Source organism: Topomyia yanbarensis, chromosome 3 (assembly GCF_030247195.1).
Source record: "Topomyia yanbarensis strain Yona2022 chromosome 3, ASM3024719v1, whole genome shotgun sequence".
Classification (NCBI taxonomy): Eukaryota; Metazoa; Arthropoda; class Insecta; order Diptera; family Culicidae; genus Topomyia; species Topomyia yanbarensis.
Window position 1 is genome coordinate 304933208 of NC_080672.1, and position 14267 is coordinate 304947474.

Sequence of the window (14267 nt, forward strand, 5' to 3'; positions counted from 1 at the left end):
GCAAAACACTCGGAAGAAGAAAGTGGACCTAGTACCCTAACCTTTCATTGAAGAAGTGAGCCCGATGACTTTTGTAACATGATATTATTTTGGGATACCCTACTGAGGAAGCACCAAATAAGGATAATTGGATAAAGCAGAGAGAATATGAAGTAGGACTTACGTCTTTCTTTACTCTATTGGGTGTAATTTCAATATTTTCAAAACGGAAACGTTACGTTTCCTTTGAACCTTGACCACTCGTCCAATTAAACGAATTGATAATCTTGTTTTACAAATCGAAAGGAAAACGGATTGTTTTCACTGAATATACCGTACCCCACCTACGGGTCGAGAGACGTCGAGGATTGCGGAAGACCCAAAACTTTCTTCTCATTTCGCTCAAATTAAGGAATATTGTTCGTCAATAAACATTTATTAAAAATAAATCTCGTTCTAGACATCTACAACGTTAGGTTTACGAACATGCAACGATTACAATTAATACCAGTTAATTGTTTTTTTTGCGGACAGACCGACTTGTCCCTATGAATTGGTATTAATACTAGTTTTTCGTAAGACACTTTGTTGACTTGTTATTTGATTTCAACTATTAACTATAACATAGCTAAGAATGAATTTGAAGTGTAACCTACTGTCACGTGTTCACTGTAAATAAAACTCGTGTATGTCGACTGTTAATAGTTCAGCACACTGTTACATTTTGGCAGAGTTAGTGTTGATCCACTCTAGGACTGTGGAAACGTATTTAAGTCATAATGAGAAAAAACATACAAGGCACTTTACTCCTATGAAGGCGTCGAATCCGAAAATTCCACTGCACAACGCCTAGCGCTTCATCTTTTCGAGGATTGGTATGATCATGTCGAACTTGGGACGTTTACCCGGATCCTCATTCATGCAAATCTTGATCAGCTTACTCAAATGTGGCGACGTTCCGGGTGGAATCGTAACGCGAAGCCCCTCAGTTGCGATTCGCATTCCCACTTCCATTGGCGATAGTTCCGTGAAGGGAACCTCCCTGGTTGCCAACTCCCAAATGCAAATGGCAAAGCACCACATATCGCAGGCCTCCCAGTTACGATCGCTGCGCTTCTTCTGCAGCATCTCCGGACTCATCCAGGCCGGCTGATAAACACGGCCTCGCTCCTGGAAGGAGAACTTCGCATCTGCCATGTTGATGCGGGCCGTCAGATCGTCGTCAATCTGGGAATGGTTCAAATTGTTCGAGAAGATTCTAGTGATGTAACAAATTTAGATTCTTACCATGACGTGGAAGCTGTTCAGATGATACTCCGGGATGATTCTTTCCAGCGAATGGAGGTATGCCATTCCACGCGCCATGTCTAGCGCGAAACGGACGGCTTGGGCCGTATCAACAACAATACCGGCAGCACCATGCAGCAGATCATACAGCGATCCCCTTGGCATATACTGACTGATGACAATCATCCGCGGTGGTGCATTGCACGCTCCAATCACTGGCAGAATATTCGGGTGCGAGAAAATTCTCAGCTTTGGAAATTCCTCGTTGAAATCCCGACTAACGCGTGAGTTACATTCCCTGATCGACAGTATCTTGGCCACGATGTCATTATTTTGCCATCTACCCCGCCAGGTTTCTCCACCCGGGGTGATAGCCAGCTTGGTGTGCAGCATTAGATCCTGAATGTTAATACCCTTGTAGCGGGATAGCGTAGCATCCCGGGAGCGTGTCTTCATTCCCAACCAGCTCTGATCCTTGAAACTGATCTTCTTCAGCTCCTGCCCACTTTCGACTGCCAAATTGTGCAAACTGGAAGGGTTAAGTTGTACAGTTTGATTCGTCAAATTAAAGCGTTAAATTAATAAATAATTACCGAGTAGCCAATACGGACTTTGCCTTGTCCAGTGGGGTATCGCCATCCTTGTTGGCTAACGAAACCAACGCACCATTATTGACCAGCTCTTCGGTGATCGGCTGGTAGCCCCAGAAGCAAGCATAGTGAAGTGGTGTGTTTCCGTGTTCGTTGGCCGCGTTGACGTCCGATCGATGGCGGATTAGCTAAAAGTGTTCAATAGGAATTAAAAATGCATCTGCTTTGTCTGTCATCTATTCCGGCGATTGAAAGAGCCTCGAACTAAGGAAAGTTTCTAGTACATCTACAATACGTGTTGGTACACATACATTATTGCTTTCGGGTGTACATTAAATTGTGTAGATATAGATTAGCTGTGGCTTCCCACATAATCATCTGCGAAGGACTAAGGATCTTCCTGAATATCTCGATGATAAATGACTGATTTAAAAAGCTTGGGTTTTTGCCGATTCCTTCGAATAAATTTTGCACGCTATCTGATACCGAAACAAATTCCAATTTTTCAGGTGAATTGTACAAAGAGTTCCTTTTTCGTATGCTTCAAATTTCATATGGAGAGTCTTTTTAGTCCAAAAGCTGTTGTAAAGCTAAACAATCCCTGATTCATTTGACGATCATGTATAATTTAACGTCATCAGTGTAAAATATACGACAACCGGGTTGTAATATTGTAGATAGATCGTTGATAAAGAGTGTGAATAAGAGTGGGCCTAAATTACTTCTTTGAGGAACACCCGAGTTGTTCGAAAATGGAGCAGAGAACACACATCTAATTTTTACTACAAGTTGTCGATCTCTCAGATACGATTCGAGCCAACCAATCAAATCCATAGACATTATTATTAACTTCAACCGTTCCGGAAGTATTGCGTGGTCAACTCTGTCAAATACTGATTTCAAGTCGGTATATACCGTATCGATCTGAACACCGGCGTCCATGTTACGTAAATAGAATGAAATGAGCTGAGCGAGATTCATGGAGGTTGTTCTTCTTGGGATGAAGCCATGTTGGAAATGCAGCAAGCTTCTCGTAACTGTCAGTATTCACACCTGATGTTGTAGGAAGTGACTCAATTTTCGATTTACCGAAAATCCGAGAAAGGAGTGGAAATTATCTACACGATTTGATCAAAAAGAGTGGGAATTTACATTCTAGCAAAGTGCACACAATTAAATCCAATTTTGTAGGGTAAATTGGGGCAAATCCGACCTAGTAAATGGTTTTGGCTGTAATATGCTCATTTTACATCGGATCAAGTCTTTTCATATACCAAATTAAAGGTTAGATTTCTGGGCAACTTTCTATATATAGCTTTTCATTCGCATCTTGGGAAAATTTTGAGATACAAGCGTTTTACGAAAACGTTCATTTTTGCTGCTTTCAAAAATGGTGGGGTAAACCTGACCGCTTATGTTTTTGGTTGATTTAGTACAGATATTACCCAATTTTTATAGTTTTTCAATGATAAATCAACAAATGTTATGTTATTGAATTGTAGCATGGAGAAAATGGAATTCAATGTCAATCTTGGAATGTCAAGATCACGAGCAGTAGCATGTAGATATTCCCACTTGCATCGGCGCAATCGCTCGACGAATACTATATTCATCACGTTTTTGTGTCTTTCGTTTGTAATTATGAACCATAATAAATAATAACATTAAAAATATATTTCAATTTGATAAATAAATATTTTCTTGGCAAAAAAGCGGTCGGATTTACCCCACTATTTAGAGGTCGGATTTGCCCCACCGCGTAATTTATCATTACGATGTAATTAAATAAAATTATGAAAAAAGTTGGACTAAATTCATCTATGCAACTTTGTAGGACTTTAATCAATGAATCTAAATTCACTTACGTTTTTATGCAATCACGTTAATAATCAGAAATATCTTGTAGCCAATGATGCACAAAAATTAAATCAAAAGTTGTAAAAACATAATTATTGTCGTTTGAGCATCCCAATGTAGACTAATAAAATGCTGTCATACCACCATTATGATTATTTTCGATGCTCTACACGACAACACTGATATTAGTTCGCGTAGTGCTTCCGAATCGCGATAACAGAGGGGGGTCGGGTTTACCCAACGGTCGGATTTGCCCCCCCCCCCTTACCCTACTATCACTTATTCAAAATTGAATTAATAAATAGAAGAACCGCTAGAGAGTGCAACTTCTAGACGTTTAAATGGTCAAAGGTGATATACTTATGATCAGATAACGACGGTGCGAGTTCGTTATCTGAGTTACCTCAAATTATTTTTTGCATCACTGCCGATTATGAATGGAAACCCATTTCTGCCTGCGACTGTGACAGCACAAATATCGCGCTTTGTGAGGTCGGATACATGCGCCATCTCAAAGGTCCTGTGCCAGGACCAGAGGCTCCGGGTTTTTGGGGACCAAGCACTTAGGATGAATATAAAACCATTCTATAGATTGTACACAAAATAATTGCACTCAATTGTTCATAACTTTTTAGTGTGTTTCTAACAATACATCAGTAGCAGCTCAAAATCGCACATTACACCTATCCCATGTGATCAAGATGTTTAAAAAGCATCAGAGCGGCAGGAAACGAGGCTCTGCTTGACTATTGAACCAATTCAAAGCCATTACTCCAACATTTCAATTCAAGTTACAATTTATTTTTAAAAACAACCTGATGAAACGTTTGGTATACCATGTATACAAAGTTTGGAAGGCACTGGGTCTTAGTCAACCAACCAGAAAACCTTGCTTGGCAAGTGATCTGCGGCTGTGGCAGAATATTGATTTTTTCGTCACATCTGTGATGTTTCACGCTGCGGAACCTCTGATATTTGGTAGAGTAAATATTTTTTTTAAATAGTTATGTATTGGGGTGTCTTCTCAAAGTGTGCTTCTCACAAGCAGAATATTCTTGTGCAGCTGAAATAATATAAAGTTAATTTTAAAATTTAGTTTTTTCTTGCTAAATTCAAAATTTTAGTTCATGGCTAAATGACGAAAGCTAAATCATATTATGCGTCGCGGCAACGTGCATCTGGTATTTTTTATATTCCAACAGTTTTACATGGATAATGTATTAAACAGTTCTTGTTCAGCTTACTCTCTCGGACCAAAGGTTTGTCCTGTTGTCGTTGACTGTTGCGTTGAAATTAATTGTGCCGATCATGTTGATAGATTCGTGTAATTTTTATGTTTCGTTTTGAAAGCAATTTTAAACAAACTTTACGCGACAACAAATGTATTGAACACTTCTGATATCGAGTGGTGAACATAGTAATGACTGTCTTCGAAACAGCAAAATAGGGATACTGTTATTGTTACTCGAAGCGCAACAATTCACCTTCTACGCCTTCCCAAGCCAAGCACAATAAACGATTGCTCAAAACATCTGTCTTAATAAATAAAAAAATTAATGCGAGAAAATTGAACGAATCCCAAGGTTATTCGCGCGGTTAGATTCAAAAGATTATCGATTGAATTCGAAGGTTACCAAATTTGGCCATCTGTAAGCGATGTTGGATATTGATTGAATCTTATCAAGAACATCAAGAAGCTATCATATCAGGACAAACATTAAACGAAACAGTGTTAATAAACACATGTGCAAACTACCGCAAATATTTCACCCCTTTCCCCCAATGTCTCACAGCCCCCCCCCCCCCCCACGAGACAAGATTTATCAAGATGGATTTGGTGGTCCTTGGCTGGTATACTTTCGGCCCAAAAATAAACCGATAAACAGCATAACTGTTTGGTAGGAGCTGACGAGTTACGTTACGAGATTAAAAAAGTCCAGTCAAATAAACTGCGCGTAGTCGCGAATGATTTGAAACAGGCCAACGATTTTGCTAGCAACAGTCTCTTCACGATAGAGTATCGCGTCTATATCACTTCCCGAAATGTGGAGATTGACGGTGTTGCAAGTGATGCATGTTTAACTGTCGATGTTCTGATGAATGATGGAGTTGGCCGAGGACCATAACCTTCAATCAGTTAAGATTTTAAAGTGCAAGCAGCTGCACTCAATGTCCATCAAAGATGGGAAGTACTATCTATCAGACTCGTTCGCGTGACTTTCGCCAGATTTGCACTTCCGAGCTACGTTGAAGTGGGGAGAGCTTGTCTACCTGTGTGTCTGTTTGTACCGCGGGTTCCAATTGCAAGTAGCTAGGTCATACGGCACTCTGCTGTAGCAAAAAGCAGAGCCGTAGCGTGCGGTTGACCAGGTTGGCCCCTGCCAACGGCGCCAACCTTAGGGAGCGCTAAAATGTTGGTCATCTTTATAAAATAAGTGAAATTAAGTCATAAAATAAGTCAGGATAGGAGTCTCATTCCCAGGTACACACAAAATTATCGTTCGAAAGTCAAACTGAAAAAGAAAGCCAAAGTAGACAGCAAAAAAGCACATAACTGAGACTCTATCAAAAGCGCCAGAAGACTACAAGACAAAACACTGCAAGTTTCAACAAAAATAGCGAAAACTTTTACAAACTTTTTCAGCTCGTTTTCTTAGTTTAATAGAAACAGGGGGAACGGAAATGTGGTCATGGGCAATAAAGCAGGCCACCTTTTTAAAGCTGTAGCAAAGATCGTAGAGTAAGATAGATTAATTATCATCGACCAAATAACCGGCATGCCGTACCGTAACAATTGAAGTCTTCGGGAAGAGTTTTGCAATATCACAAAGTTGCCAGTTTCCAACCTAGGTCTAACCAATCCTACACTAAGTTGAACCACTTGTTGAAATATCACATAAGATTTTCGATGTTCCTGGAAGCGTTGAAAACTCCTTGTTTCTTCTCAATTGTCGAAGACCATGTGCTATTTGTTTCGGATTTGTGGCAGAGCTTCCTCTTGCTGGTATATTGACGGCCTCTCAGGAGAGAAAATTGACTGAATTGGCTGCTCTGAAAATCTAGCGAAATCGTCTTAGCGCACCAACGACTGCTCGTTCAGTGGACCGTTTGCGCGACTTCCGGAGGGTTATGAAAGAAAAAAAGGTCTTGCTACAAAGACTCATTTGCATGTAATTAGTGTAATACTGCATACATGGAGCGCGGCACAAACAATCGATCATGCCGACGATCCTTGTCGAAGAAGACGCAAAACAGTCTCACCAAAGGTCAGCTGACACTAGTTTGAAGGGACACACAATTTTGTGCGACTGCCATTCAAAATCTTTGCTCACTGGAGCAGGGGGCCTTCGAAACAGCCAATCCCGTCGTTTAGTAGATCCACGAATGCCAAGTTCGAATCGATAACTACACCATTAATCTCAACTTTGTGAGTGGGTATGTAAACGCGGTAGTTCTTCATAAATGTTTTGTTGCCAGTAACGTAATTTGTTTGTTTTAGAAAAAATATCACAATTCTGAGGTTATCTAAGCGAATTTTCGATATGTCTGGCACAGCTGAATATTTCTAACTTTTTCCGAATATTAGAATGCTAATTTGATTTTAAATGGAAACTCGGAGTCTTTGATGACGATCCATTTTAGGATCACTGGTCATTCCAGGAGAGTTCAAAGGTTTTCTATCCTTACTCGATATATGACTAGATGCAACTTACTTCCATAAAAACTGGAACGAAGAATATGTGAACAACTTTATCAGCGATACATCATAAAATAGGGTTACCAAATGGGCTGAGAGCAAAATAAGGACATCTTGAATTATGACCGAGACTAACAAATTTTACTCTTCTTTGAGTAAAATGTGATTTGTTGAATCGTTTTCAGAAACATTCGTAATATTGTAGAACTCTGCAAAATATATAGTAGATTCGTTATAGCGTGGCATCCCGCATTACATTTTAAATTTTGAATGGATATTAGTACATACATTAGTACCTTTTACATTTTTATTTCAAAAAACTGAAGTATACAATTTACTACTTAAAGTATTGCCCATGAAGTAACCAAAAAATTTGCCGAAGAAAATTTTTGTATTTTTTTTTTGAGCGAAGAAAACCCGCTAGAACTGAATATTGTTTATTTTTCTCTTCCGCAGGCGTAAAAGCTCATCTTTTGTATCAACAGATACCAAACATCCAAATGATACATTTTGACACTTATCACTACGATTAGAACTAACGGCCTAATAACTAGGAACTAGTACTAGACTACAGCTACCAAGATAATGAGCTCAGGAACGATTTCTGGACATCATTAGGGGACGAATGAAAGTCGAAGACATTGGAACAGCGATTGAAAAGATGACACATACTGACGAAAGGTCCGTTATAAACATTAATTTGTTCTACCGGAGTGCGAAAAAAACGATGGGTTCGAAGACTACGACGATGAATGGCGGTGTCCAAAAGTTGTAGAAGTTCGGAGCTGTCGATTCGAGATTGCAGTAAATCGGAAATGAAAACTGCTTCAAAATATCCCGGCAAACAGATAGGAGATCGAGGTCCATAAGCTTACAGCGATCTATATAGCTCGGTGGGTTCAGTGGGTCCCTCCATGGAAGTCGACGAAGTGCGAAACGAACAAATTTTCGATGCATAACTTCAATGCGTTGAATATTATTTTGGATATGGGATACCCAGACTACATTGCCGTATTTGAGTGTAGAACGGTCCAACGCGCAATAGAGTGCTTTTAAACAATGTATATTGATAAAGGTCTTAGTGATTCTAAAAATGAATCCTAGCAGCTTAGAGGCCTTAGAAATAGTGTACTCAATCCGGTTCTTGAAGTTTAGTTCGGGATATAAGTAAAATGCAAAATCTTTAACGGACGATTCCCGTTTGGGAACGATTTGTGAAATATTGTATTCGAAATTACCTTTAGAATATTTGTGAGTAAAAGATATAACCGAACAGAACACTTGAAGCATTTAACGTCTTCCTATTGACATTGCACCAATTGGTGAACACATTCATCTGGGACTGCAATAATTTGGTATTCATGATAAGGTCAGTAAACGAAAGTTCCATGCACTTCAGCAAATGGTTTAAGTCGTTTAAATAGAGCAAAAATATGAATGGTCCGAGATGACTACCCTGAGAACTAAAACCCTGTGCTAGAAAATGATACCTGTTCCAATTTAGATGGTTCGAATTAGAAAACTAAATCTAAATTTTTAATGCCAATTCTCAACAAGAAATATGAAACAAGTTTCAGATTTAAATATAACTTCAACCCATGAACTTAATCAATGCTTTTGATTCATTAATCTGAACATAACAAATCAAAAGTCCTGTAAAGAAGTGACTAACAAAAATGCGGAATAAATGTTCCATTCGCTTGAACGAACTTGATCTGATTGATTTCAAATATACCGTGGACTAAAACTAAGGACATTTAAAGTAAAATTACGGACGTATTCCGAAATCATCGAAATTAGGGACATGTCCTTTAAAATAAGGACGGTTGGTAGCCCTACATAAAAGTATGTTTCGTGAACTTGGGTCCAAAATGAACCATTTGACGGGATCCGGTATTACAGGACCAGGAATAAACGCTGCGATACTGGCCGACAGTTTTTCAAGCAGAAATATATGCCATTCTAGAATGCACCTATGTATGCCTGAAGAGAAGATACCGCTATGCAAATGTCTGCATATTCTCAGACAGTCAAGCAGCACTAAATGCTCTAAGGGCTCCTACATGTCGCCCAAAACTAGTATGGGAGTGCATCCTTGCACTCCGACAATTGGCGGCGAAAAATCAGGTCAATTTGTATTGGGTTCCAGGACATTGTGGAGTTTCAAGGAATGAATAATCCGATGAGTTAGCAAGAAGAGGGTCTTCCACTAATTTCATCGGACCAGAGCCATTCTGTGGAGTCTCATCGTGTGCCCTCAAAATGGAACCGAAAAGTGGGAGATCACAGCTATAAACAACAATTATTACAAGGATTACTTACCGGACTCTGTCCGAGACAGAGTTACAAATAATCGAAGCCCTTTTTTGACGGCTGAAAATGAACCTGCGATGCGACTCGCACTGAATAGAAAAAATATTCATTCAAATATCCATGTCATTCATTCAGTTGAGTATCGTACATTATATTCATTTCACTAATTATCAAGGAAAATGTTTTCAAATGCCGGTAAAGCATATGAAACAACAATCATCATCGTTTACATTGTGCCAGGGCCTACTTTGATGCGTTTGATTCGTTGCTGCACAGTCGCTTCGTGTAATAATCGGAGACGAATGAAAATCTGCATGGATGAACGGTTTGTTTGTTTGACGTTTTCAGCTGCGTTACTGAGTATTGAAAATGAATGTGGCTGAATATGATCAATTTTCATTCAATAAATTTGAATATTTTTAACTCTGGTCCGAGTAAATATAATCTTATGAAGATAGGTAAACTTACAAACATCACATGCCGCATCTGCGGATCGGAAAGGGAAACATCACAGCATTTGCTCTGCGAATGCAGTGCACTGATGCAACCACTAATGTCGTTTTCGACTGTGCACTACACCGGTGTATTCGGTGCTACACTCATTCAAACTTGGGTGTAATCAGACTGTCTTTTTTGCACTGAACCGGTGTAGCACCAGGAAAAAACGAAAACGCCATTAGAGTCCTTAAAAGAACACTGGAGCCTTTTGATATTTGGACTGCAAATCCCAAACAGGTAATAAACTTCATCCGAAGTGTAGTGGGGAAGTGTGTATCTCAATAAAGACAATCACTCATCAATAGTGATATGTCATAGTTGATAGTACACTTTGGATTAAGGAAGGAGCATACCACGATAGATCTAAGTGTTGGTCGCAGTGGTCCGTCTCCAACAAAAAAAGTTTGGAAATGCAGTTATTTGCTTTTTTGTATCCAAAATGTTTTAGAAATTCATGAAATGTAGAAATCTAGTGTCCATTAAAATAAAACAATTTTCTTGATTTTCCTTTGCAAATCTTAGTTAAAAAATTAAAAGTATTAGAGCGGCAACTATAGTCAAAAAAAAAAATTACGAGAAGATACAAGATCCTTTGTTTCATGCATTTTTAAGACATTTGGCATTGAGCTAAAATCTTGTAAAGAGACTTTTTCCTAGGTCCTAATGGTGTTGTGGTGCGTCCTGTTATTAAATTCGATGGTCACCTGTTTCCCATACATGCCATTGATACCCTAATATAGTGTCTTCTGAACAGATGCATTCAAACACCTAGCGTCATGATTTCATAAATATATAGTAAAATAGTCTGGTATTTATATCAAATGAACGACAGACAAACATGAATGAAGTAGGGGGTAGGCGTGCCATTTACATGTACACAAATTATTGTGTGAAGGTCCAACTGAAAAAGAAAACAACAGTAATCACCAAAGGAAGCAAAACTGAGACTCCCCCAAGGGCACCAGAAGACCACACTACGGCTCTGGCAACAAGCAACAGTGCAGTAAATGTGGGGAACGCCATGCGAATGATGCTTGCAGGAGGCTCGCTGAGAAGTGTGTTTACTGTGAGGAGAATCCGCATGCGCTTTTAACATGCCCAACGTACAAGCTTCGCGCGGATAAACTGAAGCGAAGAAATACTTAAAAGAGCTGTTCCACCTATCTCCGTAAACCCATACGCTCTCTTGTCAACTGACGCCACTATCAACCCTTGCGAGGGGCATTCTTTAGCTCCGCTGAGAAACTCTAGAAAAAGACCTACTCCAACCTCACACGAACTTCCTGGTAAGGGTTCTTACTTGTCCCAAACAGGGACATAAAATAAAAATATTTCATCAACTAGAAGTGCTGCTACAAATCCGATGATAATATCTCCTGGTTTTGGGAAATTGATATACAACCAGGAGTCCCCGGGCCACCAAAAATCCCCAGGTGCTGCCATTTTACGACCAGAAACTCAACTTAAAACAGGATTCCTTAAATTATCTGACATTGTGGAGTGGATATTCACAGCTCTCAACATTACTGATCCTCTGAAAAGCTTGTTGGTTGCTATTCTACCAACAGTCAGAACATTTTTAAAAAGAATTGACTGAACAACGGCCCCTCCTTGCAGCGATTGTTTCCTTCGATGGCTAACTTGTTAAACGAAATCACAAATCTGATTACTCTTTTACAGTGAATTAGAGAAATATTATCCCTGCAATAATAGCTGCATTAAAACACTTGCTAGATTAAAATAATTGTGATGCGTTTTCCCTATGCAAAACATGGCTTACTTCTAATATAAACCTCAACTTCCTCGATTTTAACATTATTTGCTTTGATCGAGAAGACTCATATGGAGTAGTATTTTTAGGGATCCAAGGGAAGTCACGCAGTTAGACTCAAAATAATACCAATTGAGTTCAAAGGTTCAAATTGAGCCATCTGTAAGCGAAGCGCAATATTGATTGAAAGAAAAAATGTGGCTGTTTACAAAGTCTGAAATCGACTCTGTTTAGTTTCTTCTTATCAGGAACATCAAAAAGCTATCATATCAGGAACGACATTAAAATAAACAATGTAAATGAATATGTGCATTGTTTCAGAAATTATAAACAGCAGTGCACTTTGTTTATGCTTACACACTATGGAGTATGTACGTTGTAATTTTTGCTTTTTTGGACATTCCAATAATGGGCGTTTAAGCCTACTCCCACATTTCTCCTTCACGATGGCGGCACTGTTAATCCTCAAACAACATCGAACACTCTTCTAATATCAGTAATCGCGAAGCTTTTCATTTTGCCATCCAAAAATAACATCTTCGCTTTATGGAATCTAGTTCGATTCGCCGAGATTCCAATAATTTGTGCAAATGTTCGTGTCTTACAATTGACTGATAAAATGCTTTTTTAAAAGTTCAACAATCGTCGAAATCATTCTTGAAATCTGAGACCTTGATTGATTGCTAGGCAAACAGCTCTTAGTTGGTCAGTAGGACCGCTACTTATTACCTATATTATTTTATTACTACTCATTACCGAGCTCTTCCGGTAAAATCAAATAAAGCAACTACATTGAATATTGTATTTCATCATCTGAGTAAGCATTTAATTTGTCGGAAAAGTCTCTGTCATAAATATTTATCGTACGACAAATTACTATTCATCCTACAATTTGAACGTAATTGACTCAATCAATTCTCATAATCGTTACCACATTTGGACAGGTTTCTTAGATCCTGAAAATCACGGACCGTTCCAACTATAAGCAAATGGTGGTTGACAATGCCTGTAGTTTGCATAACCCAAAAAAATCAACTTTATCGTATATTCATTTTAACAATTGTTTAAGTCTGTTGAGGCCAATTTGAAATCGAGTTGTAAAGCTTTATAAAACTAAACATGCACATCACTCGAACTCACTGACGGTTATTCCGCTCCAGCAAAAACAAATTGAAACCATTTTTCCTCCCCTTTTGTCCCGCCCAGCAAAATTAAGCTGCTCAAACTTACCATTTGAACAATTTCCAGATGGCCATGAGCAGCAGCCAGATGGAGTGGAATATCATCTCCCATGTTGGTGGCATTCACCCGAGCACCACGATGCAACAGCATTTCGACCAGTTTGCTGTGACCCTCCTTGGCGCACCAGTGCAGTGGACTGAATCCATGATCATCGCTGAAAAAAAACAAATAAATTTATTCAATCCCTACGATAGTCAAAATATACATGTCGCGTAACGCAACCGCATCGATGCAGCAACAGCTTGTTTTGATTACGTGCTTTCATTCATAAAACCCGACTGGCTGTAGTAAACATATTTTTCGACGCTGTGCTAGCTCGCATGTAAACAAACCAAATCGGTGACGTCATCAAGCCTACACATTGCCATAAAATGGGAAAAACAAAATTGCGACAGGAAATTCTGAGCCTACGCAACATTTCGAAACTTTGTTGGCAGCATCTCTAGAATTGTAGTTGAATCTTCAAAATTCCGGTTGGAAATTGATTTTGTTCGTAAATTCACGCATTACTTCCATTTATGGTAGTTGTCAGTTGCTACTTTCCTTCGTTTCTCAAAACTGTTATGTACATCAGATTTTATAACAACATACCCCTGATTCATATCATGCTCGGTGTCGTCCAACCAGAGTCGCACCTGGATTGAGTTGCCCTCGCGGCACCAGTGAAAAATATCCTCCATTCTGTGAAACTTTCGGATTCAACCTTCGTGACAACTCCCACTTTCTATGGTTGTACGGAGAAAAACGCAATTTCCAGGTCAGTTCACGTGCGTTTCCCAGAATCCTCACCGTGAGATGATTATTTAACTTCTTACTCGATTATTCGTGCTAGTTTCGTATTATTTATTCAATATTTGAACACATTTCAAGCAAAAATTGTGCTCACTTGTACTACTTTTTCGTTGCTGGCTGCTTTCGTTTCCTATACTTTACTCACAAATGTCACCGAGCTTCTTTTCAGGTATTTATAGTGGTGACGTCACTGCTGCTCGGTGCCGAAATGTCAAAGCGCATGACGCGAAGCAACGCCTCA

At 39.2% G+C, this 14267-nt stretch overlaps 1 protein-coding gene across 1 annotated transcript; it reads right to left on the minus strand.

Moving 5' to 3' along the window:
• Positions 1–396: 396 nt before the first annotated feature.
• Positions 397–14185, minus strand: LOC131693132 (integrin-linked protein kinase). The gene is made up of 5 exons (XM_058980712.1): positions 13826–14185; positions 13223–13388; positions 1860–2044; positions 1267–1795; positions 397–1206 (listed from the first exon to the last, which is right to left on the minus strand). Exons 1-5 carry the CDS (start codon positions 13912–13914, stop codon positions 829–831), a joined length of 1347 nt encoding a protein of 448 aa, XP_058836695.1. The 5' UTR covers positions 13915–14185; the 3' UTR covers positions 397–828.
• Positions 14186–14267: the final 82 nt, after the last annotated feature.